This window comes from Lepidochelys olivacea, assembly GCF_965140295.1.
Source record: "Lepidochelys olivacea isolate rLepOli2 genome assembly, chromosome: 3".
In the NCBI taxonomy this organism is placed as follows: Eukaryota; Metazoa; Chordata; order Testudines; family Cheloniidae; genus Lepidochelys; species Lepidochelys olivacea.
In genome coordinates, this window is record NC_140413.1 from 133287682 (window position 1) to 133315145 (window position 27464).

Sequence of the window (27464 nt, forward strand, 5' to 3'; positions counted from 1 at the left end):
GCTTTTGCGCTATCTTTGTTCGTTGATGAAGACAGAGACTATGACTGTTCATGAAGCGAGTACACCAACCCGCTGATGCGACAAACATTGATGGCTTTACTGACTTGTATTTGTTATCTTTTGACATTTGCATAGCATTCAGACAAATTCCAGTTCTAGTGACAATGTACCCATTTTGTCAACATTCAACAACCCAATTATTGAGATATTTCTCCAGCTCAGGAAATGAATCGTACCACACTGGACATTTTTTGTTTCTTGGCATATCTTTTAGTGTTGTTTTATTTTTTCACCATTCTCTTACTTGCTACAGATTGATACAGAATTCACGAACAGTGGCGTAATTATTGTTTGCTTCTGCATATTCAACAACTTTAAGTTTAAACACTGCGTGATAAGCAGACCTTTTTCTTTTGATTTCACCGTTCATTTTAAATACTAGTATGAAAATAGATTATTATTGTAGTCATAGATTTTGTAGGACTTTATATAGGAATGTCACCTGCTTTATCACTGTCAAATTATTATTGTTCTTTATTTTAAAGCAGCCCTGTAGATTGGCATGTCTGTGGGGATAACAGGCTATTTCAATTTTATTAGAGATTCCATTGATTCTGCACATTATATTTTCATATTGGCTCGAGACTTATGAGGTCCATTGGTAGAAATACATGAAGAGATCAAATTACACAGTAGTGGACTGACACCAGTGCTATAGTACTATCGTTCATTGTATTTTTATGATTGGCTTGTAAGGCATAGCATTTTGTGAAATGCATGAGTCAAATGTCATGCAGATCTGCAGCATTGCTCTTTTAGTATTCCTTCCAAGCCAATCTAGTCCACTAACCAAAGCCTTTGCAACTTTAAAAGGCTGCAGTATTGACATCAATAAGTGGGTTGGCAAACTTTGGCTCCCGGCCTCCCATCTGTTCTGCAGGGTCTGGTGCCACTTTGAGTTGGTGTGTCCTGGTTGGCAGGAAGCTTGTTTCTGATGATGAGCTTGGAGAGTTGTTTGAAGGCCAAAAGAGGGGCTTGGGGAAAAGATTCCTTTCAGGATGTGGTCCCCCATCAAGTATAGGTTGTAATTGTTTGATACCACCCCATGTGGGTTCCAGGGTGGAATGGGAGGTGTCAAATAGGAGGTTGCTGTCAGTATTTTTTGTTTGTTTGTTTTTCTGTATTGAAGCAGGTTCTCTCAGGGAATTAGGATGGCCTGTTCCATAATGCAATCTATTTTGCTGGTGGAGTGTATTTGTTCAGTGAAAACTGTTTAAACCGTTTTAAGGTACGTATCCCAGACTCTCTCTTTGGAATATATTCCGTAGTATCTGAATGCCTGGCTGGTGGGTCACAGATTTCTTCATGCATCTGGGGTGGTTGCTGGATCTGTGGAGCTAAGTGTGGTGATCTATGGGTGTGACAGTCTACATCATTATATTCACCTCTTTTATAAGACTATGATAAATTTTGTACAAAAGCATGCTTTGGTGAGGTGACATTTGAAAACTCACAATGTGCTCATAATTGTCCTGGTAAAATGTGTGTATCAACATCGTATGTAAAGTTATAAGTTTCTATGTATAACATTGCTGTATCATTTTCCAGAAATAGAAAGGCTGGTCCAAACCCGTTCTTCAGAGACAAAGACACACTGGCACCGTTACAAGAGAATTGGACTTGACATAACCCACAGCCATCTTGTGCAGTTAGCCACCATAAGCTGGAAGTGAGGACACCATGTAGCAAGAAAGAATCTGGCCTTGGCTTGGCAGACAGAACAAAAACAATAGCTGCAGCGTTACTAACAAGGATAGATACAGTGAAATAACAGATTCATGAAAATGAAAGGGAGTGTGGATAGGTGACCTTGGTCTGGGCACCTGTGTCTTTAAATTTCTTGCTGAAGTTACTTTGCTGGAAAGTAGAATAATGAATTATTATTTGCTGTTTCTAGGGAAACTGTTAGCCTATTAGGGGCCATTATGCGTTACATGCTTTGTTTGAAGAAACCTATAAAGAGTTTAGTGAGAGCACACTTTGGAGAAGTTTAGATTTTTTTTTTTTTTTTATGAGCAAGCAGACACAGACATCAGACACAGACAGCAATCTTCCCAGCAGCTAGGAGGAAGGCTGGGCACCGGAGAACTGCTGCTGCCACTTGACACCACCTCTGACTCTGGGTAACTATATCTATTTGGGGTGATCTCATATTGGGGAGCCATCCTAGTAATCACAACTGTTCCCAAGGTTTGGGCAGTATTTGTTGTTGAATATAACGCTATTATGAATACAGATGAAATGGATGAGTTTGGCGATGCATTTGGGATGCATATCTGAGCATCCATTGTCTTGTAGATAATTGAGGTAGGCAGTGATTCCATCACAGTGAGGGATGTTGTGCATTGAGAGGTGATATCCACGGTAGCAAAGATGGTGTTCTGAGGGAGTTTGTTGATGTTGCATAGTTTCTGGAGGAAGTCGGTTGCATCTTGGAGGAAATTTCCCCCTTGTTCAGTGATTGGTTTGAGGATGGTTTTTTGGAGTTCTGATACTCCTTCAGTAAGAGTCCCTGGCCAAATATGATGGGTCTGCCTGGGTTCCCTTGTCTGTGTATCTTGGGAAGCATATAGAAGGTCCTTGCAGTGGGTATGTGGGGGATGAGGAAGTAGAGTTGCTCTTGGAGTTGTTTAGGGAAGAATTTAAGGTTATCCTTAAATTTCTCTGTGAATTGTGGTGTAAGGTCTTTATTCAGTTCTTTATAATAGGTCGTGTCAGAGATATGTCGGTTGGCTTCATTGATGTAGCCATCAGAGTCAAGGACTACGATGGCACCCAATTTGTTTGACAGCTATTTGGTGGTTGAATTTCAGGGATCGTACAACTGTCCTTTCAGCAGTGGAGAGATTGTGGTGGATGCATTATTTGTTAAGGATTTCACTGTCAATTTTTTTTCCTGAGGCAATAAATGTAATGCAGGGGTGAAAGTAATATTAATCTCTTACCAGTACGGGGGCTGGCTCCGGGCCCCAGAAAGGGGTGGGGCTTTGGATGGAAGGGGCGGAGATGGAGGTCAGCATCCCCCACCAGCCCATCTGCACTGCCTGGCCCGCACCGCCAAGGGCTCCGGCGGCAATTTAAAAGGGCCTGGGGCTCTGGCTGCTGCTGGTAGGGGTGGCAGTGGCTGGGAGCCCCAGGATCTTTTAAATTGCCAGCCCTGGGGCAGCTGCCCCTTTTGCACCCCCACATTCGTGGCCCTGTCGGTAGGGCCCCTACCGGCAGGTCTTCTGCTGGAGAGTGGGCTGGGGGTGGGAGGCAAAAGGGGTAGTGATGTTAAAGTGACGGCAGCACTTTAACATCTGCTGCATGCTGGACGGTACCGGCTTCTTACCCGTATGCTGTACTAGCCCATACCGGCCGACTTTCACCCCTGATGTAATGATCAAATATGCGGTTTTGTTCACTGGTGGGTGACCAGTCGGATGATTCTTTTTGCTTATGACTGTCAGTAGAAATATGGTAGTTGTGGGTGGTGGTGGTCTTTCTTGTGAAATAATTCTTTGACGCAGAGTCAGCAAAAGAATTCTTCTACTTCTTCACATTAGTATGGTATCAGGTTCTGTGGTAGGGCAAAACTTCAGTCCAGATGGAGAAACCAAATAAAAGGAGGCAGCCCAGCTCAGTCGGGCAGGCGACAGAGGAGGAAAGACGTACACTGCCAGCTCCTGGCAGTAGAGCCAGAACACCTGGACTACGCTCCAGGTGACTCACTGATGGCAAAGATTGCCAGGGAAGCCAAGCCACTGCCTGCTGAGGAGGCTGCTACCTGCTCTGTGTCTCAGCCCAGAGGGAAGTAAGGTCTATAGACTGCTTGTTTGTTCTGCCTCACCCAGGGGCCATAGACCGATTGACGTTTTGCCCAGCCCAGGGGCTAATTCACCAAGTGCCACTGCTGCCCCAGCCAGGAGACTGCAGAACTCTAGACTGTTTGCCCTACCCAGTGGCTGCAGCCTGCTTGCTGCTATTCCCCAAGTACTACTGCTTGCCTCAGCCAGGAAGTGGCAGGGTTCTAGACTGTTTGTTTGCTCTGCCCAGGGGCTGCAGTCTGACTGCTGCTAAGTACTATTGCCTGCCCCAGCCAGGAGGCTGCAGGGCTTCAGGCAGTTTGTTGCGTCTGCCCTGAGACCACAGACTAGTTATTTACGTGACCCCGTCAGGGGCCGAGACCAACTTGGCAGAAATCAGCCACTTAACAGGGAAACCACAGGGTGATGGGGTGTACCAACCCCGCACTAGGCCAATAGAGGCACCCGAGCTCGACATGCAAGGCTCCCATCACAGAGAGAGGAGAAAAAACAGAAAAGCGTCTTCATCCAAACAATGGCAGCAACAAAAGCAAGACCCCCAGTTCCCTTCAGTGAGATATGAACTTCAACACTAGAGCAATTTCTTCCACCTTCACTTCCTTTTAAGGAATATAAGGAAATAAAATGTAAAAAGCTTTGTTACTGACACTTTAAGGTTACATAATTAAAAGTAATGAAAAATTCAAGATGTGAAAAAGAAAGTTCCAAGAACAATGTTAATGTGACTCTGTTGCACATAGTATTTTCAGTATTGTTTTTCTGTGTAAGCATGTAGCCTATGATATTACTATTTATGTTATAAAACACATCATGAAACATACAGGGTATGCAATGTGGCAGAATTAGAAATGTTGCCTTAATTTTTTCCATTTTCTGGTTTTGATATTTCAAATTGTACGATCTTTATGTTGCATTGATGTATATTTTTGCATTTAATATATGCTGCAGATCTGCATGGAATGGTCCAGATACATCCAGTTACACTCATCAGAATAATGTGTATGATAAAAACCGGTAGACAGTGAAAACTGTGAAACAGATAGATTGAAGGATAAATAATCCTCTAGTGAAAAGGTCACATTAATTCATAAACTTCTCAGGAATGGAAGAAAGGAATCAGTTTAATTAGTTACAGCACTATAAAAATGAAAATGTAAAACATCAACAGCAAATATTATGGTACCATTATGCCTGGTACAGGAAGTACAGTAACTCCTCACTTAAAAAGAAAAGGAGTACTTGTGGCACCTTAGAGACTAACAAATTTATTTGAGCACGAAATACAGCTCACGAAAGCTTATGCTCAAATAAATTTGTTAGTCTCTAAGGTGCCACAAATACTCCTTTTCTTTTTGCGAATACAGACTAACACGGCTGCTACTCTGAAACTCCTCACTTAAAGTTGTCCCGGTTAACATTGTTTCGTTGTTACGTTGCTGATCAATTAGGGAACATACTCTTTTAAAGTGGAGCAATGCTCCCTTATAACGTTGTTTGGCAGCTGCCTGCTTTGTCTGGTGCTTGCAGGAAGAGCAACCCTAATAGACAAAAAGGCAGACCATCATAGAGCATTTTAAACTCTCAGTCTGTAGAATATGGAAAGATTAGTTTATTCTAACTGTAAGCTTGGCACTCCTGTGACATTCACTATGGTTTTCAGCAAAAAAGAATTATATGATTACACAAATAGACAACGGTCTACTGAAGCCAGAATTATATATTCACCATAAAACCAGAGACAACTTTTGTCAGTCATCTTGATTTCACTCCCTTTCAGACAGCAACATAACATATGATAGCATATTTTCTGCACTATCGTCTTCAACAACATACAGCAGTTAGTAGCATACCTGAATTATGTTACTAAACTCCGCGGGGCAAAATGTATCAGCTGTTTGCTTTCACAGCAAATCATGGTAAGTGTGCGCTGAGAAAATTGCAGGCACTAAATTTGATGACATCGTATCAGCATATATTTTGATATGTAGACTGTGCCTGATGATTTTCAGTCACACTCTCCTTGTGGAACATCCAAAAGATCATTTGGTCATTTTTTCCCTAATGTGTGTACTGATCCCAGAAAATTTAAGCCAGATCTAAGTATTGTTAACAGGTATATATATTATGTTATATGTTATGTTGTATGTATATGTTGTATGTTAACATCAAACGAGAGAAATGGATAATATTTTTCACTGAAACAGAATGTACTAAACATGCCATTATCAAGAACAGATTTGTATTAACATTATCCTGGCAAATCCCAAAGGAATGTGGCGTCCTTGCAAATCTAGCAGTAACAATAGTATTATTTCAAAAAAGATACACTATGCTAATGAAAAATGCTCCAGTTATGTCATCTATAGTATATTGGTAAATTCCAATATCTGTTTGCAGGCCATGCCAACTTCAACAGTCAGGTTGGCTGAAAGTTAACACTTGGTAGATTATAGCAGAAATAAGTAAACCCAAGCAGTATGAAGCATTAAATAAACGTAAGCAGTAGAGAGATCTACTCTGCATTTCACCAAATCACGTGAATCTCATGTTAAAACGATATCAAAACCAGTTCAAACAAAAAGAGATGAGTTCTGTTGACCATACCCATCTTGACTAACTCAAATTGAGGTGTTCATAGTTATAAATTGATTGCACGGAGCCAGCCAGAACGTGTTAACAGCAATGCGCCAACAATGTGAGCTTCAGCAGAGTGAACTGTCATGTCCATTGTACACAGACTAGGTTGATATCCATATTTCAGATATATCAACAGCAACAAAAGAAACTCATCAGAAACTAAATATATGCAATAAATTTCTAATCCTTTTGCACTGTTGACCTATAGCGATCTATAAAGAATGAAACTTAAGAGCTAGAAACAAATCTCAAACCACAGAAACACCATAGAAATCAGGTACGTGTTTGGATGTTACATGAAGAACAGCAAAATGTTTGCCTTGTTGATAATACTGGGTTTTTCTTCAAGTATGAACATTAATTCACAAAATCCTACATCAAATGAGGAAAACTGTCCCTTTTCCATCACTTCATCTTCAACAATATATAAACTTTCACTTTTCCTTTTCAGACTAAGAACCAAGATGGTAAAATGTGAGTCAATGATATTAACATAGTTCTTTTTTCATAGTTGCAAACATAACATAACATAGGTATAAATTTAGTCACAAAGATACTATGACAAAGCAAGAGAAGATTGAAGCACCAAAGGTTTCTCTAATTGTGTCACAGTAAGGAGTGTTAACCTTTCAAATTTAAGGTATGCTGTATATAGCATCTATGGGAATTTAAATTATAATATATTCTTGCTAGTTAACTCCCAAGACCAGGTGTATAGAACAAGAGCCAGAATTTTAAAAGGTGCTTACCTTTGGAGAATTATAGACTTCTCCCACATGTTAGAATTACAACTTACTTTTATTGTCTAGCTGAGCTCTGTATTTACTAAACCCTTTTAGCCGTACTCTCTGGCCCAGAAGATCCAGGAACTCTTCAAAAGCAGGCCCTGCTGTCTCATTGTTATACATCTCTTCCTCTGTGCTTTGACCCGCTTTGCAATAAAGGACCCCAATCTTGTGCTGAAAACTCAGCTGAAATAAGAAAAGTAAAATTACAAATGGCAAAACATGGTAAGCAGTAAAACTAAAACAAAAACAAAAAAATTAACTATTAAAACTACTATTTTATTTCTGCAACAGCAGGAAAGGATTATTTAATAAATACGATCAAATAAATTATTTGAGAAAGTGAGGAAAATTTCTGATGCCAAAGATAACAAAGAAAACTATATTCAGCAAAGTCGACAGTCAGCATTCAAGCACAGATAGAACACGTTGATAAATCCTTGACTTTTGACTTCACTATCTATTATATATAGAAGTGTCCAGTATTGCATGCTCTACAATTTTATATCTTTAATTGGTACTGGCTGCACAACTGTCTTCTTTCACAGTCTGGGAACACAGCAAGGAATCTATTTTTAGAGCCTTGCAAATGCACAGATATCTGCTTTGTATCCGTAGACTATTTTTGAGGATTGCAGCGTGGATGTGGATACAAATTTGGTATCCGCTCAGGGCTCTGCAGCCCACACTCACCCAAACAGAGTGGCTGTCACCCAGCCTGCAGGCTCCAATTCGGCTCTCTGAATCAGGCAGCAGCATTCTGGGAGTTGGGCATTCTACGAATTTTAGTCTCCACCTTGCTCGGAGGGAGGAGGTAAACTACAACTCCCAGAAGGGAGTGAGCCATGCGCCATTTTGAAGGTGGGGTAGTTCTTTAAACGAGCAAGCAGTAATGGCTACATGTATTAGAGCAGCCATAACTGCATAAGGGTGGAGGGCTGCATAGAAGGACCCAGAATTGTAGCCTCCCTGCCCAGAGCGGGGAAGGTGGTATGGCAGGGGTGGAGCAGGTGGCAGAACAGGATGTCTCTGGGGAAAAGTGGGGTTGGGGGCTTGACACAGCCCTGTGTCCCTGCTGCGCAGTGACCTGTGGATAGGGTTGCCAACTCTCTAATCACGCAAACACCCTTGCCCTGCCCTACTGCCCCATCCCTTCACCGAGGCCCCGCCCCGCTCACTTCATCCCCCTCTCTCCATCGCTCAATCTCCCCCACCCTCACTCACTTTCACTGGGCTGGAGCAGGGGGTGAGGGTGCGGGCTCTGAGCTGGGGCCGAGGGGTTCAAAGTGTGGAAGAGGGCTCCGGGCTGAGCCTGGGGCTTCGGGTGCAAGAGGGAGTGCGGGGTACAGGCTATGGGAGGGAGTTTGAGTGAGGGAGGGGGCTCAGGACTGGGGAAGGGAATTGGGGTGCAGAAGTGGGTTGGGCTGCTGGCACCGGGAGGGAGGCTCGGGGCTGGGGGTTTGGGGTGCGGGCTCCGACTGGGCAGTGCTTACCTCAGGTGGCTCCCGGTCAGTGGCACAGCAGGGCTAAGGCAAGCTCCTTGCCTGCCCTGGCCCAGCGCTATTCCCAGAAGCGGCCAGCACATCCCTGCTGCCCCAGGGGGCTCTGTGCGCTGCCCATGCCTGCAGGTACCGCACCCGCAGCTCCCATTGGCCGCAGTTTCTGGCCAATGGGAGCTGTGGAATTGGCACTCAGGGCAGGGGCAGCGCGTGGAGATTCCCTGGCCCCCCTCCCAGCGGCCACAAAGACGTGCCTGCTGCTTCCGGGAACGGCGTGGAGTCAGGCCAGGTAAGGAGCCTGCCTTAGCCCTGCTGTGCCGCTGGACTTTTAGTGGCCTAAAATCTCCCACTTTGGCTTCTGTAGCCTCTGGGAGATAGAGCCCAATTCCGGGAATCTCCTGGCAAAACCAGGAGGGTTGGCAACCCTACCATGGAGCTGTTTAGAGCCCTGCAAATCTGCAGATATCCACAGACAATTTTTGCGGCTCAGATGCAGATACACCTTTTTGTATCCATGCAGGGCTTTATCTATTTTCAAATGCTTTTAAACTTCAGCTAGTTGGTCCCCTGTATTTCAAGTGCTTCTCCATTCCACCTTTCTAATTATATGAGAACAGCCATTTAAAAGACATGCTTCAAATGAGTACTGTAAATAGGTTTTCACAAGATTAATTTTTTATATGCATCAATAAATTCTTTTCCTCACATGTGTCTTTTGCAAAAAAGTAATTTTCTATTTTCTGACCATCTTCACATGGAGAAATACAGCACAGTGTACTGTAAACTAAAAAATCAGACTGCAATTGAATGTTGTTAAAATCTCAATACTAAAACATTGTTAGATTAGATGGGATTATTTTCTTGAGAAAAGTATTGACTTATTTTTTGAGCTGGATTCATGAGACAACAAATAGGAAACTCCCATATGAGTGGATTAGTTCTGTTAGTCTTTCTACCACCTATTAGAGCTTCACAAACTGACAGAGATCATCAGTCACATCAGATTCCCTTAAGACATTTATCCATACACACCTTTCACATTTACTATCAAGTTCTAAAGTACTTCCTTAATCAAAATTCAGGACTACTGTCTAGGTCTGTAGAATAAAGAGTATATAATACTCTTCCTGTCAAAGCACACTCGGATGACAAAAATCTACTTCACATTAGGCATTCATGGGTGTGGTATCACTCTCATGTTTTATCATGACAACTGGTAGGAAAAGTCATGAGTTACAAATGGTAAAAAAAGGCAAGCAATGAAAATATTGCAAAAAGAGTCAAGTGTCATGAGAGTGGCTTTAAACCTCAAATTACCTTTATCTTCCCATTTTAGTAATAGCTGTGCTTGTACTAAATGACTGAGCAGTTATGAAGAGTTAAACTATGTGGTTTGTGCGCTGTTTTTTGGGTTGTTTTTTTTAATAAAGAAAAACTCCTTATCACCCCTGGAGAAATAAAATCTCCCATTACCAGTTAACAAAACTGATCTTTTGTGCCATCGTGATGTCACTGCTTTTCTGAGCTCCTGCACTGTTTGTCTCTCATGCAGCCTAGTGTTCAACTTGCCAGCACTCAAGATGATTGGTAAAATTGGCTTAATTATCACAGGCACCCACCATATACAAAAATCCTCAAATTTCAAAAAGTCATGGATATTTTTTAAAAACTCTGGAAAGAATCAGATTCTATGCATCTCATGACAAAGAATGTAGCAAAACGTCCCTTGACTTCTATTGGGCCAGAATTTCACTCTTGGTTATTAAATTAAACCTATCAATGGGACAATTTTTACTTTGTTTTACTGATGTAAATCTGGCCTAACTCCACTGGTACTGAGAACAATTTCATAATACTATCTGTTCTGACTCAGGGAAGATATTTGTTAGTCATTACAGAATGGATGATGCTTTAGCTACTGAATAAACATCAGCATAGTTATGCTTGATGAGAAGCAGATCACACTCCATTTATTAAGGGAATGCTTAGATGACAACTTCAGGATCTCTATCCTGCACAGTTCAACTTTTTGGCTGCGATGTTCAGAGGAACCCAGGGAACTTGGGTGCTCAACATCAACTGAATTTCAAAGCAATTTGAGTACTAATTCTCTTGGACCCCTTTGTAAATTCCAGCCTTTGTGCCAGAGAAGGGCAAAAAGATTCCCATGCAATAAGAACATACACCATAATCTATCACCGGAAAAAGTACAATTATTAAAAATATTCCATCCTGATCTCCAGAAGAACAGGTGGCTTTTCCCATAAAACCTATGGTCAATCCGAAGTTGATCTAATTGCCTGTTTCTCACAACAAACAGGAAAATACAGATTATTTATTTATATTCTTGAAAGAGGTTAATCATTCATTTCACATCTATTTTGCTGTTGTCATCATGGGAACAACAATTTACCCACAACAATTACTATTCTCCATAAGCCATACTAGATTTCATTGGTCACAAAACCTTTGGTAGAAAATGAGAGGAAACAATTACATGCAAGCACTGGCTTCCAACTGTGGAAAAGCTTCAAACAAACATTTCCTACATACCAGTCTCTCAAATGACTATTACCCTGGTGACCAAATTAATCCACTAGACCATGGTTCACATTTAAAAAAAAATGTGGCTGTACAGCCAGCCATCACCTTCAGTTGCCATGAAAGACTCTATTTGCTTGATTAATAAACTCAATGCATTAAACACCTAAGAGGATTAAAATCATAAAAGGATCTCATGGTAGTTCTATACACAGCTTTCTGTATTTGCCTCAGTAACTACTGCAAGATAAGAAGCATTGAAGAAATATTAAAATAATATATTCATATCGATGACAGTACATTTCACAACAGAACTGAATTCTCAATACTAAACATCAGGCATCAAAAAGGAAAAATGAGGAGTGTTGTATCTCAAAGTCACCGACTATTATAACATTACTTTGGTTTGTTTGACTGCTTTATGCTTCCACAATGGACACCCAAATTACAGTCTCGGTTTATGGTTGTGGGTGATGGCAGTGAGTTCTATAAATGCACCATTCAGTTTGTTTAAAGAAGGAAATGCCTTACATTGCCCCAAATGTGATTCCACTCTGGCCAATTAATATAATTGATATTATGAGCTGGAACTCACTTGAGTTTAAACAAAAAATATAGCTGTAAAGATGTAGAACCTGAGGAGCACTAAGAGTAAAAATTGGCTGAATGCTCCTGATTTCCTTTACAGTTTTTCATGAACTCTGACAGACCAAAGGAGAAAGTAAAAACATTATGCAAAACACACATTCAATTTAAAAACATATATTTGGTAATTTATTAAAAATTCTTTGTCTCCTAGCAGAGCAAATGAGGTGGGAAATATAGAGGAAATGGGTATGCAGAACTGGCTTGACATTCTCATAGCTAGGAACTCTCTATTGATCTACAGCGGCTCTGTTACAACTAGAAGAGAAGACAGAAGAATGCCTTGTATACACTAACATGTTAGACACAATCACTATTTCATACTGAATTAATACTGAACATTAAGACACGATAGTCACTTTTTTTGCATGTACAATGATCATTTATTTAAAATTAAAATCTTAAACATTCTTTGCATAGGTGTACTAAAAGTATTCACAAGCTAGTCCTTCACAAATTATTCAGATGCAGCAAACATGCTTGGCAGTCTTTGAACAGAGCAGGTTCACCTTACTGAACCTGTTAAATCTCACCATTATTCACTCTGAATTTAAAGTGTACATTTGTTTCATTGCTGATGCAGTGTTAACCTGTTAGATAGTCTCAATTAGAATTTCAGCTGTTTGAACTATCAAACATTTCACTCCACTGATAAGATTGCTACAGTGAATAAGCGTGCTAATTATAAGTTAAAATATGAACACTAACTTGGGATTCATGGGACTATGATATAAGTAAATGTTATTTTTAACTATAATTCATCTGATTTTCTGAAGTGCTGAGTACTTCCAGCTGCCTTTGATTTCAGTTTTAGATGTAGAGGCTTATCGTGATTTTATAAATCTTTAGAAATTTACCTACTCTGTCTTTAAGAAATATAGATTGGTTAACCTTTATGTTTATATCCAATATTTGGGCATAGAAAATATGGACTTTAATCTGTGAAAACCATTTTTGTGAAAATTTTAAAAAGATAGCACTAACTATATTCTCTCCCTCTTTTACTCTTGGGATTCTCTACAGGCTACTTGGTCTTTCCCAAGTTGGGAATCAAAAAAGGCATATTGCTTGGAAAAACACAAATTATTGTTCAAGTAGTTGCAACTCTGGCAATAAGGCATTTTTCTGGAGTCATTGAACCATTACCTGTCACAATTCTCATTTTGTCATTAAAATACTGAGCTGTGTGTGACCTCTTCTTGAAAAATAGAGCAATGGCTGTTCAAGAGAAAATATATTACATCACAAATTCGTGTTTATTTACAACACCAACAAAAGATTTAAGGAAAAGGTACATGTTCTTTCAAGTGGATAGTCTTTAGAGAGAAATCATATACTACATACCCCTTGTTCGTCCAGTTTAAGCAGCTGTTCAGAGACTTTGGGTGAGCTGGAAGCCTGCCTCAGGCACTGAATGCTCAGCTCTGGTATTACATATTCCAGTACCTCTTTGAGAGGCAGGCCTCGTGCTGTGCCATGTCTAGCAGTAGATGGTATGGCATCTTCTAATATTGCTCCTCTCAATGTAGTAAGCTGCAGCAAGAGTGGAAAACCTCATTGAATATTTATAATTCTAACACTATGCTATTAAAATCCAATCTTCAGGCTCCGAAGTGTGGGGATGGCGGGGAGAGAGAGACACTTATGTTTAATTCATTGAGGATAGTGCAAAGGTTAGTGAAGCAACTTAAACATTAAAGAGGAAACAGACACTTGTAACTTCTAAACAAAGAAGTTAAATATAGTAACACTAGACAATGTAGAATTACTACAAAATAGAAACTTTGGGCTGGTACTCAAATCCTGAACTCATTTCTTTTGTTTCTTTAGGCTGTGTCTTCAGTGCAAAAAAGGTAAGTCTTTTTACAGCAGGATAATTAAGGTGCATTAGCCATCCAACTGTAAAATCCTAGTTGGACAAGGCACTGTACTTTTAGGGCATGTCTACACTGCAGATTGGGAGATGTGACTACAGCACACAGAGACATATCCTGATCTAGTTAGATCAAAGCTAGCTTGAGTAACAATAGCAGCATGGGCAGCAACTGCTTGAGTTTGCACCCAGGGTCCTATGCAGGCAGGACTAGCCCAGCAGCTGTTTGTATGGCCATTGCTTCACTATTGTCATTACTAGATCTAGCTTTTGATCTAGATCAAAGTTAGCGGAGGGTACACCTACCTGTGCTGTTATTACACCTCCCAATTGAAGTGTAGACAAATCTTTACTGGGAGGTAGAATAGGTGAGATCAGCCACAGGCAGAAATATAGTGTTGATCTCACAGTAACAACTACAGTGCCTTGTCTCTACTAGGATTTTACAGTAGGATAGCTAGTGTGCATTAATTATCCTGCAATAAAAAAAATACAAAAACAAACACAAATACCCTCCCCACACACACACAGTTCTTTTTAACAGTGAAGACAAAGCCTTGGTATTATACAATACATTTTTATATATATATTTTATACACACACAGTGGAAACCTGAACATTACAGATTCAGAAAAGGGCTATACTGGCATTAGAAAAGGTTCAGAAAAGGGCAACTAAAATGATTAGGGGTTTGGAATGGGTCCCATATGAGGAGAGATTAAAGAGGCTCAGACTTTTCAACTCGGAAAGGAGGAGACTAAGGTGGGATATAATAGAGGTATATAAAATCATGAGTGGCGCGGAGAAAGTGAATAACGAAAAGTTATTTATTTGTTCCCATCATAAGAACTAGGGGCCACCAAATAAAATTAATGGGCAGCAGGTTTAAAACAAATAAAAGAAAGTTCTTCTTCACTCAGCGCACAGTCAACCTGTGGAACTCCTTGCCTGAGGAGGTTGTGAAGGCTAGGAATATAACAGGGTTTAAAAGAGAACCGGATAATTTCATGGAGGTTAAGTCCATTAATAGCTATTAGCCAGAATGGGTAAGGAATGGTGCCCTTAGCCTCTGTTTGTCAGAGGCTGGAGATGGATGGCAGGAGAGAGATCACTTGATCATTACATGTTAGGTTCACTCCCTCTGGGGCACCTGGCATTGGCCACTGTTGGTAGACAGGATACTGGGCTGGGTGGACCTTTGGTCTGACCCAGTATGGCCATTCTTATGTTCTTACAGTTAACAGGAATAGAGCTGGGCAAAAATTTTTGGACAAAACTTTCACTGAAAAAATGCAGATTTGGGTTGGCTAAAACATTTAGCAAGTTCATGCTGAATTCGCTAAATTGTTTCAGAACAAAAAAATCCCCAAAACACCAAATGTTTTTGTGACTGAATGCTCTCCTGATCCCTTTAGAGGGGCAATGGACCTAGTGTATCTGGCCTGTTCAGGGGAGGACTGGACAGTGCAGAGCACACGTTTTTGTGGGAAATCTGGGACTCGGCATGTATTGTGGCTATACACACAGACTTTGTGGGTGTTACCTGCATGCTGGCAGGCTGTTTGTCAGAAGCCCACATTGAGAGCTACAGCAGCAAAGCATTTTGAGGCAGCCCAAATTGCAGGGCAAGTGGTGACAGCCCCTCACTGGTCTAGATTGCACCCAAGAACGTCAAAGTTTTGTTTTGACATTTTTTGAAACAGAACATTTTGAATTTTAGTTCACTTTTATTTCAAAAGGTAAAAAAACCCAAACCAAAACTAAATGTTTCATTTTAGTCAACCCCCATTTTCCTCCGACAATTCAGCCACTGTACCAGTTATTTATACAGCTCTAATCAAGAACTGCTATTTTGTGGCTAACAGGTGTTTCTTGCCATGATGAAGAGCACAAAGTTCTGAGAATCAAAGGAAAGTTTGCACTTGCTTATGACAGAGACCAACCAAAGATGGCATACACCTGAAACTTTCTTTCAAATCACCACTAAAAATAGGATCCATGTAACTCATTGCTGTGATAAAGGAAGAATGAACCAGTTTGGAAAAAAAATACAAACTAGCCTGAATGTGAAAGTTTTGATCAGGTTTGATAAGTATACCTCCAATACAATCAAAGGCCACTTCTACTTCAAACAGGATCCACTATTTTTGCTTCAGTAAGGTATTAGCATTCCCTCTCCTTCCATAAACTACATACTTGGAAGAGGAGATTTGGCATCCCATATTTATTCCAGACCGCAAATATGGTACATCACTTTTGAAGAGAGAGCATTTTAACAGGCATTTTGAAACTATACACTTGTAACATACCTTGAGGAATAGTAAACCTCTTCAAGTTCCTCATCCCTCCCCTTTGTCCCAAACTTTCATTCCTGCCAAAAGAAAGCTAATATTCTCCAGAAGCACCTCAGTCCAAACCTATCTTCCCTTATTTGATGTCTGCCCTCTCTTAGTTCTCCATCTGTTCCCTTATGGGACCCTCTGAATATATATGTACTGTACCTGCAACCAATCCAACTGTTCTCTAATGGTTCCCAACCAAAGGAAGGGAGCACTTCAGGAAGCAGGAAAATAAACAAAATTTTTCTTCAGGCATCAGCTCCAACATGTATTAATGCTACCAGAACACACACCTCCCTGCAAATGTATTCATCTGTAAAATCTTTTAAAAGTCAATTCCCAGATCGATGCTGGCATGAGAAAACAGCCAGTGTTCTAAGGGTTAACTTCTCTTTTACCGCCTCCTCCCCATTAAAACAACACTCACTAAACAGTACCTCACTTGTCCTGAAAGCTATACGATAGTTGAATTGAGATCCTTCTCTCTCCTTAGCATCTTCAACCTTCTCTCTCCGGATGCTGAATGCAACAGGACCTAGATTTTCATCAATTCCAAAGTAGTTCTGATGCTCTGTAGAAGAAGAGAATGAACGCAAAAAGGAAGAGAATAGTGAAGTGTTAAACTGATGGCTTCATCAAATCTTACAAGAGAAGTCTTACAGTGATAAACAGGCATCCACTGTTGCACTGTGCGCCATACAATGGCTTTTCTATGTCTAAACATTGTTAGATAGAAGAAATTACATTCTCCAGTTAAGATTACAGATGCACAAGAATCAAAATATCTGTTAGGACAAGTTCTCTATAGACAACTAAATCACATCCATTTCTCATGAGTAGACAAGCAGCATGTATCTTTCAAAACTATATTGCCTTTTAGTAATATTTCAAGAGTGAACCATTATAAAGTGTCATGGCATGCTTTATCATTGATTGACAATTCGTGTCTTAAAGCAGTATAACAACTGTCAGAAATTAACATGATGACTTCATTGTAGTGGGTGGAAACAAAATTAATCTATAGTAGGAACTGGAAAACAACACTCATTTTCTATATAGTTTACTATTACAAAACAAGCCACTATTTTATTTATTTTAAATAAAATGCTGTATTAAATTAATCTAGGTCACAGTGTGGAATAATATGCACAAACAGCAAGTTTTATACATATTAGAAGAAAGTTTGTAGCTCTAGTATCATTTACCAGAATCAACTATAACACTGTGGGTTGGGTTTTTTTAATAAATTACAGTAGAGATAGAAAATACTTAGATAGTCCTGCGGTTAATGCACAGACCTGGGAGTCAGAATACTAACAATACCATAAAGAATTGAAGCTAACAACTTTTCAGTTTATGGCAACCTGTTAATTTTGTGAATAGTGAACTAAAGCTAGTTCCTCTAATTTTCTTCAGATTTCTATTTTTGGCTATTGCTCACTTTGGCACATTTTTTCCAGGTTCTGTGAATTAATTTAAGTAGAAGCATCATTATAGGAAATGTTCACAGAAGTGTATTTCAGGGGGAGAGAGAAGGCCTAGAGGATTGGTAATGGAATGCAGACCCTTTTACCACTAGCTTACCAACTTAACTACAGCTCAGACTGAAAACAAACGAAAATTGTTAACATTCAATGGCCTTTCAGGGATCTATATGATGCATGTTGGTGGTGTCTGTGCAGCTCCTAATGGAAAGCATCCACAACAGCTGGTACCCTTGGTTCCTCCAGGAGCTAAGGACCATCACAAAACCTCACCACTCTCTGCTCCAAATGCAAGGCACATTTCTTTGGCCTTGCCTTCTCTTACATAAACTTACAGCAACAGGTATATTTATATTAAAGATAAACACACCCTACAAAAACATGACACTCCACTTCACATGCTTCTCCCTCTCGGGAGAGACTCGGGGAGGAGAGGAACAACATGTGACAGATGTGTAGTCACATTGCTTAATGCAGTACTGGAAGGTGCTCAGATACTAGGGTGATGAGCATGGTATAAAGAAAACTATATAGAATAGAATAAACCCTTGTTAACAATCCTGGAAATGACACTAAGGATCAAAGGGGCACAGACAATCATCTTTTCATGCTCACAGGCTACATGTTTTTCCAAAGATGAGTTCAGTCTCCAGTAGTGCCAATATGGCACTTTTCACAAGCATTACATTTACTTTAAATTATTTACTTAATTTTTAACAAAAGCAGAAGTAGAGAGGTTAAAAAGATCACACAATCCTAAATTGGTCATCAAGGCAAATCTTATTTTTGGTAGGTTACTCAAATGAACTCAACATATTTGTATGTATCAACAGTATTTTTTAATTTGGTCTGGGATAACTATAGAATCCAAACATTTACTATTAACAGGAATTTCCATAATTGCACATTCAAGCTGTGATTAAAGGCAAGCACCTTACTTAAGGTTCTCCTATCCTTGGTTTTTGATGCAAATCAAGATAAAGGTATTCCTTTAGTTACTAGGTTTCTACCATGTAACATAAGTAAACACAAAGCTTTGTGCTTCAGCTCTGTCCTTTGCCAGGAAATTAAAACATCTCTGGACAAAAAATGTATTTCTTATGGTGGTGTCTAAAGTGATAAAATCATGCTGTCAACGCAATTTAAACATTCATCTTACGGTTTATAGAAAATATCTGCACATGACGTAAAATAGCAAAAACTCTGCAGGCTGAATAAAGGAAGACTGTTAACTCCTCCAGACATACAACTTATTGAAAGATTTGCTTATTCATCCATATTATATTTACCTTGTCCTCGTGGATTCATTGGAGAAGAAACCTGTAATCATAGCCTAGTAACCTCCTTTAATGTTCAAAAACAAACAAAAACCAACTGGTTGAAATGACAATACATAGACATAACATTTGTCTGGGAAATTCTTTTAAGTTATACACAGTTGGGGCTTTTTCATTTTTCAGTATTCTGACAGAACATACTGTTTGGATGTCCTCTCCCGCAGAGCCATAGACAAGTTTCATCTATACTATTCAGTTAACTTCACTTGGACAGTTAAATATATTAGAAATTAGCAGTGGATAGTTTACAAAAAGTTTGTTCATATGTCTAGGACAAAAAAAAAAGTGAGAAACTGTCAATCTTCGTACCACAATCTTGAAATTCATTAACATCTCTGAAAGGTTTTCTTGATAACTTGCCATTGAAATGGGATTTCTCTTCCATTTTTGAAAATGTTAGTGTACATCTTTTAAAACAAGTGATTCTCCACCACCAAACCCACAGAGACCAAGTGTGTCAGAAGATAGGGGACGTACTTCAGGTTCTAAAGTACATTTAGGTACTTAAATAAATGGACTGATATTCAGAAGTGTGGAGTGCACACAAACTCCCATCACCTTCTAAAAAAGTGGCTGGGTGCTCAACCCTTCTGAATATCAGTCCCCTTATTTAAATACCTAAATACGGACTCATGAAACTAAATTTAAACTACCACTTTTGAAGAAATTTTGGCTAAAAAGGCACTTCTCAGCACAGGAAACAAAAAAAACAACCAACATGGAATTTCTAGGGTAACCCATTTTGAAGATGTGGGCAGAAAAAAAAAAGGTGGGAAAAACATGGGTTGGTAATAAGGTAAGCAGTTGTAGGAGTTGCTTCTGGTAAGAAAGGAAACTTTAGTGAGAGGAAGTCCTAACTCCAGAGCAAGGAAAAGGTGCCAATATTTTTTAGCCAGGTCTGGTGCTGCCACGCATCATTTTGTCAAAAAGGAGAAGCCCATCAGTTCTTTATATGTACTAACTTTCCCATAACACTAATTTTAATGATTCTCCAAGGCTTTACTACAAGACTTGGGAAACCATCAGACAGTATTGTATGGCTACGTAAAGAGATGGGCTTCAAATCAAAACCCCAGGTCAGAACTACAGGCTTTGGAAAAGTTGAGAACTAGATCCAAACTTGGCAGTTCCAGCTTATCTCTTGTCCAAAGTGGAAGACGTTCAGAAACAAAACTTAATTCAGCTAAATATATTAGTTTACATTGAATCAAAGGTGGTAGGTAGGATGCTTTCAAGGAAGAGAACTTAACGAGTGAGGAGGTGCATCTAGAGAATGAAAGCATGAAGACACGACACTGGTCTTTTGGAAGGGGATTTTTAATGCAAGACAAAATTTTTAAAAATGTTCCAAAATGCAAGTTAAATACAAGGATTTTTCCAGACTGAAGAGAAAAGAGGAAAAAAGCAAACAAAACAAAATTATTCTCAGTGGCACTCTATACCTCAAAGCCACAACCTGGAACGCTCATATTCACCACTGACATAATTATGATAGATTTTGTACAAAGTATGCCCTATGAGGTATCATTTTAAAAGTCTTGATCTGTTGAACATAAATATCCTTTTGGATTACATGCTCTATCATCGTATGTAAAGTTATGAAGTTTTGCTACATGTGTATTACTGAAATATGTTGTGAGATTGGGAACAACCACAACCAGCCTTTTAGGTAAAACAATGGAGTAGACGGACAGCATTATTGGCTCATCAATACCCATCAAGGAAAGAATCCACTATCCCAGGAACTGTATACAATGGAGACTTCTCAGAGAGAGCATGTATACAATGGAGACTGTTTGAGACCACGTCATAGCAAAAGAGCTTTCTAGCAAACTGGAAGAAACTATAAAAGAGGGGAAGTGATATCATGGCTTGGCCACACTCCCCAGGCAACTCAACACCTGGAAACACATCTGGAGGATAAATACTTTGAACTGGGGAGAGTGGGCCCAAGCTGGAGAAGAGTCCCAGTTTGAGTACTGAGGAACTATATCATCTGTCAGGCTGAGCCACTGCTTGATTCAAATCCTGTTTAATTTGTAGAACGCAGACTGCGAATTCAATTTTATTTCTTAGATAACCAAACTTTGATCTCTATGCTTGCTACTTATAATCACTTAAAGTCCATCTTTCTGTAGTTAAATCTGTTTTATATTTTATCTAAAACCATGTATTTTGGATGAATTGTTTGGGAAATCTCAGCTCAGTTTACAAAGGCTAGCATGTGTCCTCTCCACATTGAGGGAGGGGCGGACTGTGTAATAACTTACACTGATCAGGCTTCTGACAAGGGCAAGACAATACAGTTCTGGGGTGCAAGGCTGGGGAGCTGGGGGAACTGGCTGGAGCCTCTCTATTGTTGGCTTATGAGTGTCTGGCAAAGCATTCATGTAACTCAGTTGGGTGTGTTTGCCTTTGGATGTCTGTGTAAGTGCAGTACCTGCCAGAGATTTGTGGCTTAGCAACAGCATCACAATGTGAGACGGATATCCTAGGTTGGTGGGACAGGGGGCTCAGCAGTCCCAGAGTCCAGATTGCACCCCGGGGACCCCATCATACTCTCCCAAAGCCCGACAATTCAAATATCTAAAAGCTCTTCACTTTTTCATTTTGGAGTGTATAGAGATCAATTTCCCTTTGAATATAAGTGTCCTATTGATACTGAGTGGATCTCATAATCATAAAATTCAATTTGCAAAGAGAAAAGGCTGTCTCCAAGCTACTGAATACCAAACTGGCAGCTGATGCTGAAAGTCTGATAAGGCTTCCAACCCTGACATACCCTTAAAAATGTCCTTTTTAGACACAGACACTTCTTTTATTTGCTATCCATAAGTAGTTGCAATTACACATTAAGAAGTGGTTGTAAGCATAGTAGTGATAGTCCTCATTGGTTGGAGATGGAGACAATTGCTTCATGGAAAAGGACATTTTAAAAAAAACTCAATGCTAAATAATGCTCCTTTCAATTACCCTTTAAAATTTTTGCATACATCTGTCTCCTTTTACTCACTCCCTCAGGTCTGCTAAACTGAGATCCATGAAAGGATACTGTCTATACATCAGAGCTACAATAAAACATTTTAGTTGTTGCAAATCATATCAAGAGTGATAAATATTTTACACAATCAATGTGAAAATATTTTATTTTACATCCATGTCATGTGAGGAGTTTATTTTTGCAATAGCTATGCATCTTATATACACAACAATAAATTTACTGTTTATTTCAGAAATTAGAAGCTGAATTCCTAATCCATAATTTGTTGATAGGGAAGGAAATTGTTAATGCTGCATATGCCGAATTGTTTCTTAAAACAGAAATAAAAGATACATGTTGACAGCTGCCAATTATAAAACTGAACTAAAACACCAATTAGACAGAAATAGGGTGACCAGATATCCCGATTTCATAGGGACAGTTGTGATTTTGGGGTCTTTTTCTTATATAGGCTCCTATTATCCCCCAGCCCCTGTCCCGATTTTTCACATTTGCTGTCTGGTCACCCTCGGCAGAAAGTTATTTCTCTTTCATAGGTATCTCCTTAAAGGCACAAGCAAAGGAAGGTGGACGTGTATTTCTTTATAAACAAGCAGCTGTTTGCTACCTTTCTATTTCATCTTTCACAGCCTCTTGTCAAGTTTTCCTCTGCAATTCAGTGTACAGTAGTTCATAATGTCAACCAGTGAGCTCACTATCATGGAAGGATATCAAGTGAGACCCAGTGTGCACAATTCATGTGTGTATATCCATATACATTATTTTATATATCAGGAACATGCATAAAATTGAATGCCTAAGGTAGCACTCTAGGGGCAAAGAGGGGGAAAATTTAATACTGTGAATGTGAAATGTATCAAACATGTATGGTATTTACTGCAGCAGCAAAGTCAGGGATGTACATGTAACTTTAATGAGCCATTTATTATCAAGTAGAAATCTCAGTGAGACACTGTTAAGCTGATGACATCTCAAGGTCTAAGTATTTCAAGCAAACAGAAGGAGAGGTTACTCACCTCGTGCAGTAACTGGAGTTCTTTGAGATGTGTGTCCCTGTGACTGCTCCACTTCAGATGCAGGGCACTGACTGACAACTGTCCCTGTGCCCTGCACCTTTGGAGATTTTCAGTGGTGGTGCCCATGCGGCCTGCACATGCACCCCAAACACTGCGGCAACATGGGGCTGTGTGGGCAAACCACCCTTAGTTTCTTCTCCACTGCAAAGTCCCCCAGGAAACTCTAAAGCAAAGGGGAAGGAGGGCAGATAGTGGAGCATCCACAAGGACACGCATCTCAAAAGAACTCCAGTTATTGCATAAGTTGAGTAACCTCTCCTGTTTCAAGTAGTGTCTCTGGGAGTGCTCCACTTCAGGTGACTCCCAAGCAATATTGCTCTAAGGTGGCAGGTAGTTTGAAGAAGAGTCCAACAGAGAAGCAAGGACTGCACTACCTGCAGCAGCACGGATCTTGCTGCCAGCACCAAAACATAACGATTAGAAAAAGTATAACCAGATGACCAAGTTACCACTCTACAGATGTCTGCAATTGGCACATCCTTAAGTAAGGCTATATATGTAGATAGTGCTCTTGTGGAATGTGCTATCGCTCTTAAAGGTGCTTGACCATGAGTTGTGTCGTAAAAGATCTTAGTACGACCGGAGATCCACTTTGATAACCTCTGTTTTGAAATTACTGAATGCTTGTTTCTGTCTGATTTGGACACAAATAGTCTTCTAAATATCCTATCTAGGTAAAAGGCTAATGCCCTCCTGACATATAGGGTATGGAATATGGCTTCTTCATTAGTCTGGTGTGGTTTGGCAGTGGGGAACTAGGAGATGAATGGTTTGATTAATATGAAATTCTGAGGACATCTTAAGTAAAAATCTTGGATGGACCCGCAACAACACTTTCTGGCGATTACCATAAAAGGGGGGTCTGCCATTAAAGCCCCCAAGTCTCCAACCCTTTGGGTAGAAGTGAATGTTACCAGAAAGAGTCTTCAGTAATAAATCTAATAAAGAATAGTTAGCTAGTGGCTCAAAAGGATGTTTCATATGGCAATTAAGGACTAGGTTCAGATCCCAACTAGGAGTATTATTTCTGATTTGTGGGAATATATTTGACAAACTTCTTATGAATCTTGCCATAGCTGGGTAAGTGAAGAGTGAAAAGTCCCCAGTGGGTGTGTGAAAAGCTAAGATGCTAAGTGAATCCTAATGCAATTCATAGAAAGACCCAATGTTTTCAATTACAAGAGGTAATCCAATACCTTAAAAAGAGGAGAGCAAGTGTGAAAAATCGGATGACTGTTACACCAAAGATATTGTTTCCATTTCTGGGAGGTAAATATTTCTTGTAGATTCTTTTCTACTATTTAATAAAATGTGTTGTACCTCTCATGTACAGGATACCTCTATTCCGGAAAGCCATTGAGGAAGTTATGCTTCGAGCCTCACAATCTGTAAATTGTGGTGAAGTGTCTGATCTGCAGTCTGAGTCCGTAAGTGAGGACTGATTGGAAGCCTCCATTGAGGGCGAGGGGTGAGTCTGATGAGATAGGGATACCAGACTTGTCTTGGCCACATTAGTGCAATTAATAGGACTCTGGCCCACTCCTGTTTCTTTTCATTGAGAACCTTTAACAAGAACGGTGTTGGTGGATACACATAGGAGATAATTTCTCATCTGATGGACTTCACTAGGGATTGAGACCCTCTCTGGAACAATACCTGATGCATTTTGCATTGGCTGCTGTAGCAAGTAGATTGACCTATGGGAACCCCAAGCTAAGAATACTACCTGGAGGACTCAGCTGTTCAGTTCCCATATGTAAATTTAGAAAGTAAAGTCTGCTGAGGTCATCTGCCATGATTTTCTAAATATCTGGGAAGTAAGAAGCTGTGATGACTATGTACCAATTCGAGTTTTATCACTTCAGCACAGAGAGACATGGAATGTGCTCCTCCCTGATGTTGATATTGTAGATCTGATCAATGAAATTGTTCTTAATTGTTCACTTTATTAATATAACTTCATAAGCAAAGTTTTATGAATGAAACATTCATTCATAAAACCGGTTACCCCAATAACTGGCTAATTGAGTTTCACTTTCAATCCAATTGCTGCTTAAATCACTGAAACTTATACTGTTTCAACATTGTAACTTCTGCTCACTTTTTGCCATTCCTTACACTTGTCCATATTGCAACACAAACTCCATTTTAAAATGCTCACTCCATTTTGTAAACCCTGCTGCAACCTTCATTTTCCAAAACCCTGATGTAATCTTATTAGTGTAGTTTAGATGTGTGAATGAGGTATGGATGGATGATGGAATCAACCTCCAGCCCCAGCCTGTCCTGATGAAATAAAGTGTAACCACCACCGGCTGAAGATGCAGACAACAGCCCTGACAAAGCAAGAAGAGTCCACCCTAAAAAGAAAAGAACAAAAGTACAATTGAAGAAACATCAAAGCCAGGTCCCAGGCTGAAAGTCATGTCTGCAGTTGACGGGTGATCAATCGAACTGAACCCAGAGGCAGCATATCCTAAGATATGACCACAGCAAGACCTACAGACTCTGGATTCAAACTAAAGCCTACAAAAAGGATGGATGAGATGGAAGACTTTGGAGGGTAACATTCTGCTGCCCACATGGAAGGGCATCGGCGCATGCCCAACAGAGACCCAGCCTTCCTTGTGCCCAGCTTTCCTGGCCAAATAGCCACCACAAGCCACGAACTCAAGCTACATTCAGGACTGGTAACTATACAGCAGCTGCAGAACATTGGGTGTGTGTGTGTATATTAGATATTAGTTATTGGTCATAAATCAAATTGTGTTATAACACATGTGACATCTTGTCTTGTCCCCTGAAAAGATCCTGTGTAGTTTTGTCTGCATAACAATACAATACATGCATGCCTAGCTGTGTGTCATTATTTTTACTGACTTTGATCTGATCAGAGATAGAAAGTGTAAAACATTCATGTGGAGAAGACGCTCTTGTATTGACCATTTGCCTTGCACCTTGTGAGGTCCAGATGTGCCCCCCCCACCCCGCAACAACAAAAAGCAAAGCAGCTAATGTTATCACTACAGTAGGGGGATTCTGAATGAATGGGACACCTGCACAAGTTTTGGTCAGGTCCTTCCACCAGCTGGAGTGGCTGCAGAACCTATTGGAAAACAGATAGTAACCTGCCTAGGCTGTGCTTACTTGGTATGTAAACCGTTCAACAAATCCCTGTAGACCTTGGAGCTATAATCTGGCATGCTGACCTTCAAAGATGACATATTTCCCAGCAGCTGAAGACAATCTCTTATTGTTATTTGAGGACTGCCCTGAATCTTTGAGATGAGATTCAGTAGTGTGAGAAACCTACTGGAAGGAGGTACACTCTGCCGGTCGCTGCATCCAGAGAAGCTCCTATGAAGTCTAGAGACTGTAGAGGAGTCAAAAAGGGCTTTGTGGTTGATTTGAATGCTCAGGTTATGAAACAGAGAACACAATTTTACTGACACCAACACTTCCTGATATGATCTACCCCGATCATCCAGATACAGGAAAACAAATTATACCCATAAGACATAGGTGGGCATCAACTACTACCAGAATCTTTGAGGATATCCTGGGGGCCAAAGATAGGCCAAAGGGAGCACCCAGTAGCGGTAACACTTCTTGCTGATTAGAAAATGAAGAAACCTCTTGTGTGAAGGGTGAATAGAAATATGAAATCTTGAAGGGAAAAAATCATGAACTAGTCTCCTAATTCTAACAAGGAAATTATTGCTGGAAGGGTCACCATCCTGAATTTTTGCTGTTTTTACATACCTGGTTCGAGACTTGAGGTCTAAAATTAGCCTCCATCCTTCGTTCTTTCTAGGAATCCGGAAGCCCTTTGAATAAAATCCCTTTTCCCTGTTCTGTACAGGAACTGGTTCTATTGCTCCTAAACATAGAAGTGAGGCCATCTCTTGCACCAGCAACTGATCATGAAAGGAGTCCCTGAAGAGAGAAGGGGAAGTCTTCTACAATACTCTAAACATCTCTTTGGAAGCCCAACAGCTGCAACCAAGACTTTCTTATGACCACTGCAGTGGATATAGTCTGTGTTGCAGTATCTGCAACATCCAAGGAGATCTGGAGTGATGTCTTTGACAGGAGAGGACCGTCTTGTATAATGGCCTTAAAGTGGTCACGATGTTCCTCTGGCATGTGATCAACAAAGGAATTAAATTTGTCAATTTAAATCGTTGTATTTGGCTATGAGTGCCTAATGGTTTGGTATTCTGAAGTGAAGAGTGGCTGAAATGTAGGATTTGTGACCAAAAAGATCAAGCCTCCTGTGGTCCTTACGGTATGGGGTGGACTTTGAGCAATGTTGTAGGTGTTCATTAACTGCCTCCACTACTAAGGAACTTGGAGCTGGATGGAAAAATAAAAATTCTCA

At 40.1% G+C, this 27464-nt stretch overlaps 1 protein-coding gene across 5 annotated transcripts in view; it reads right to left on the minus strand.

The window, feature by feature from the left end:
- The window catches only part of SIPA1L2 (signal induced proliferation associated 1 like 2), a 179376-nt gene that overhangs the window by 97138 nt on the left and 54774 nt on the right, over window positions 1-27464 (minus strand). For all 5 annotated transcript variants that reach the window (XM_084624844.1, XM_084624846.1, XM_084624843.1 and 2 more), the window contains 3 exons: window positions 16623-16756; window positions 13318-13506; window positions 7300-7474 (listed from right to left, as the gene is read on the minus strand). In XM_084624844.1, coding sequence (XP_084480970.1) covers window positions 7300-7474; window positions 13318-13506; window positions 16623-16756 — 498 coding nt within the window. The remainder of the gene's footprint in view (window positions 1-7299; window positions 7475-13317; window positions 13507-16622; window positions 16757-27464) is intronic.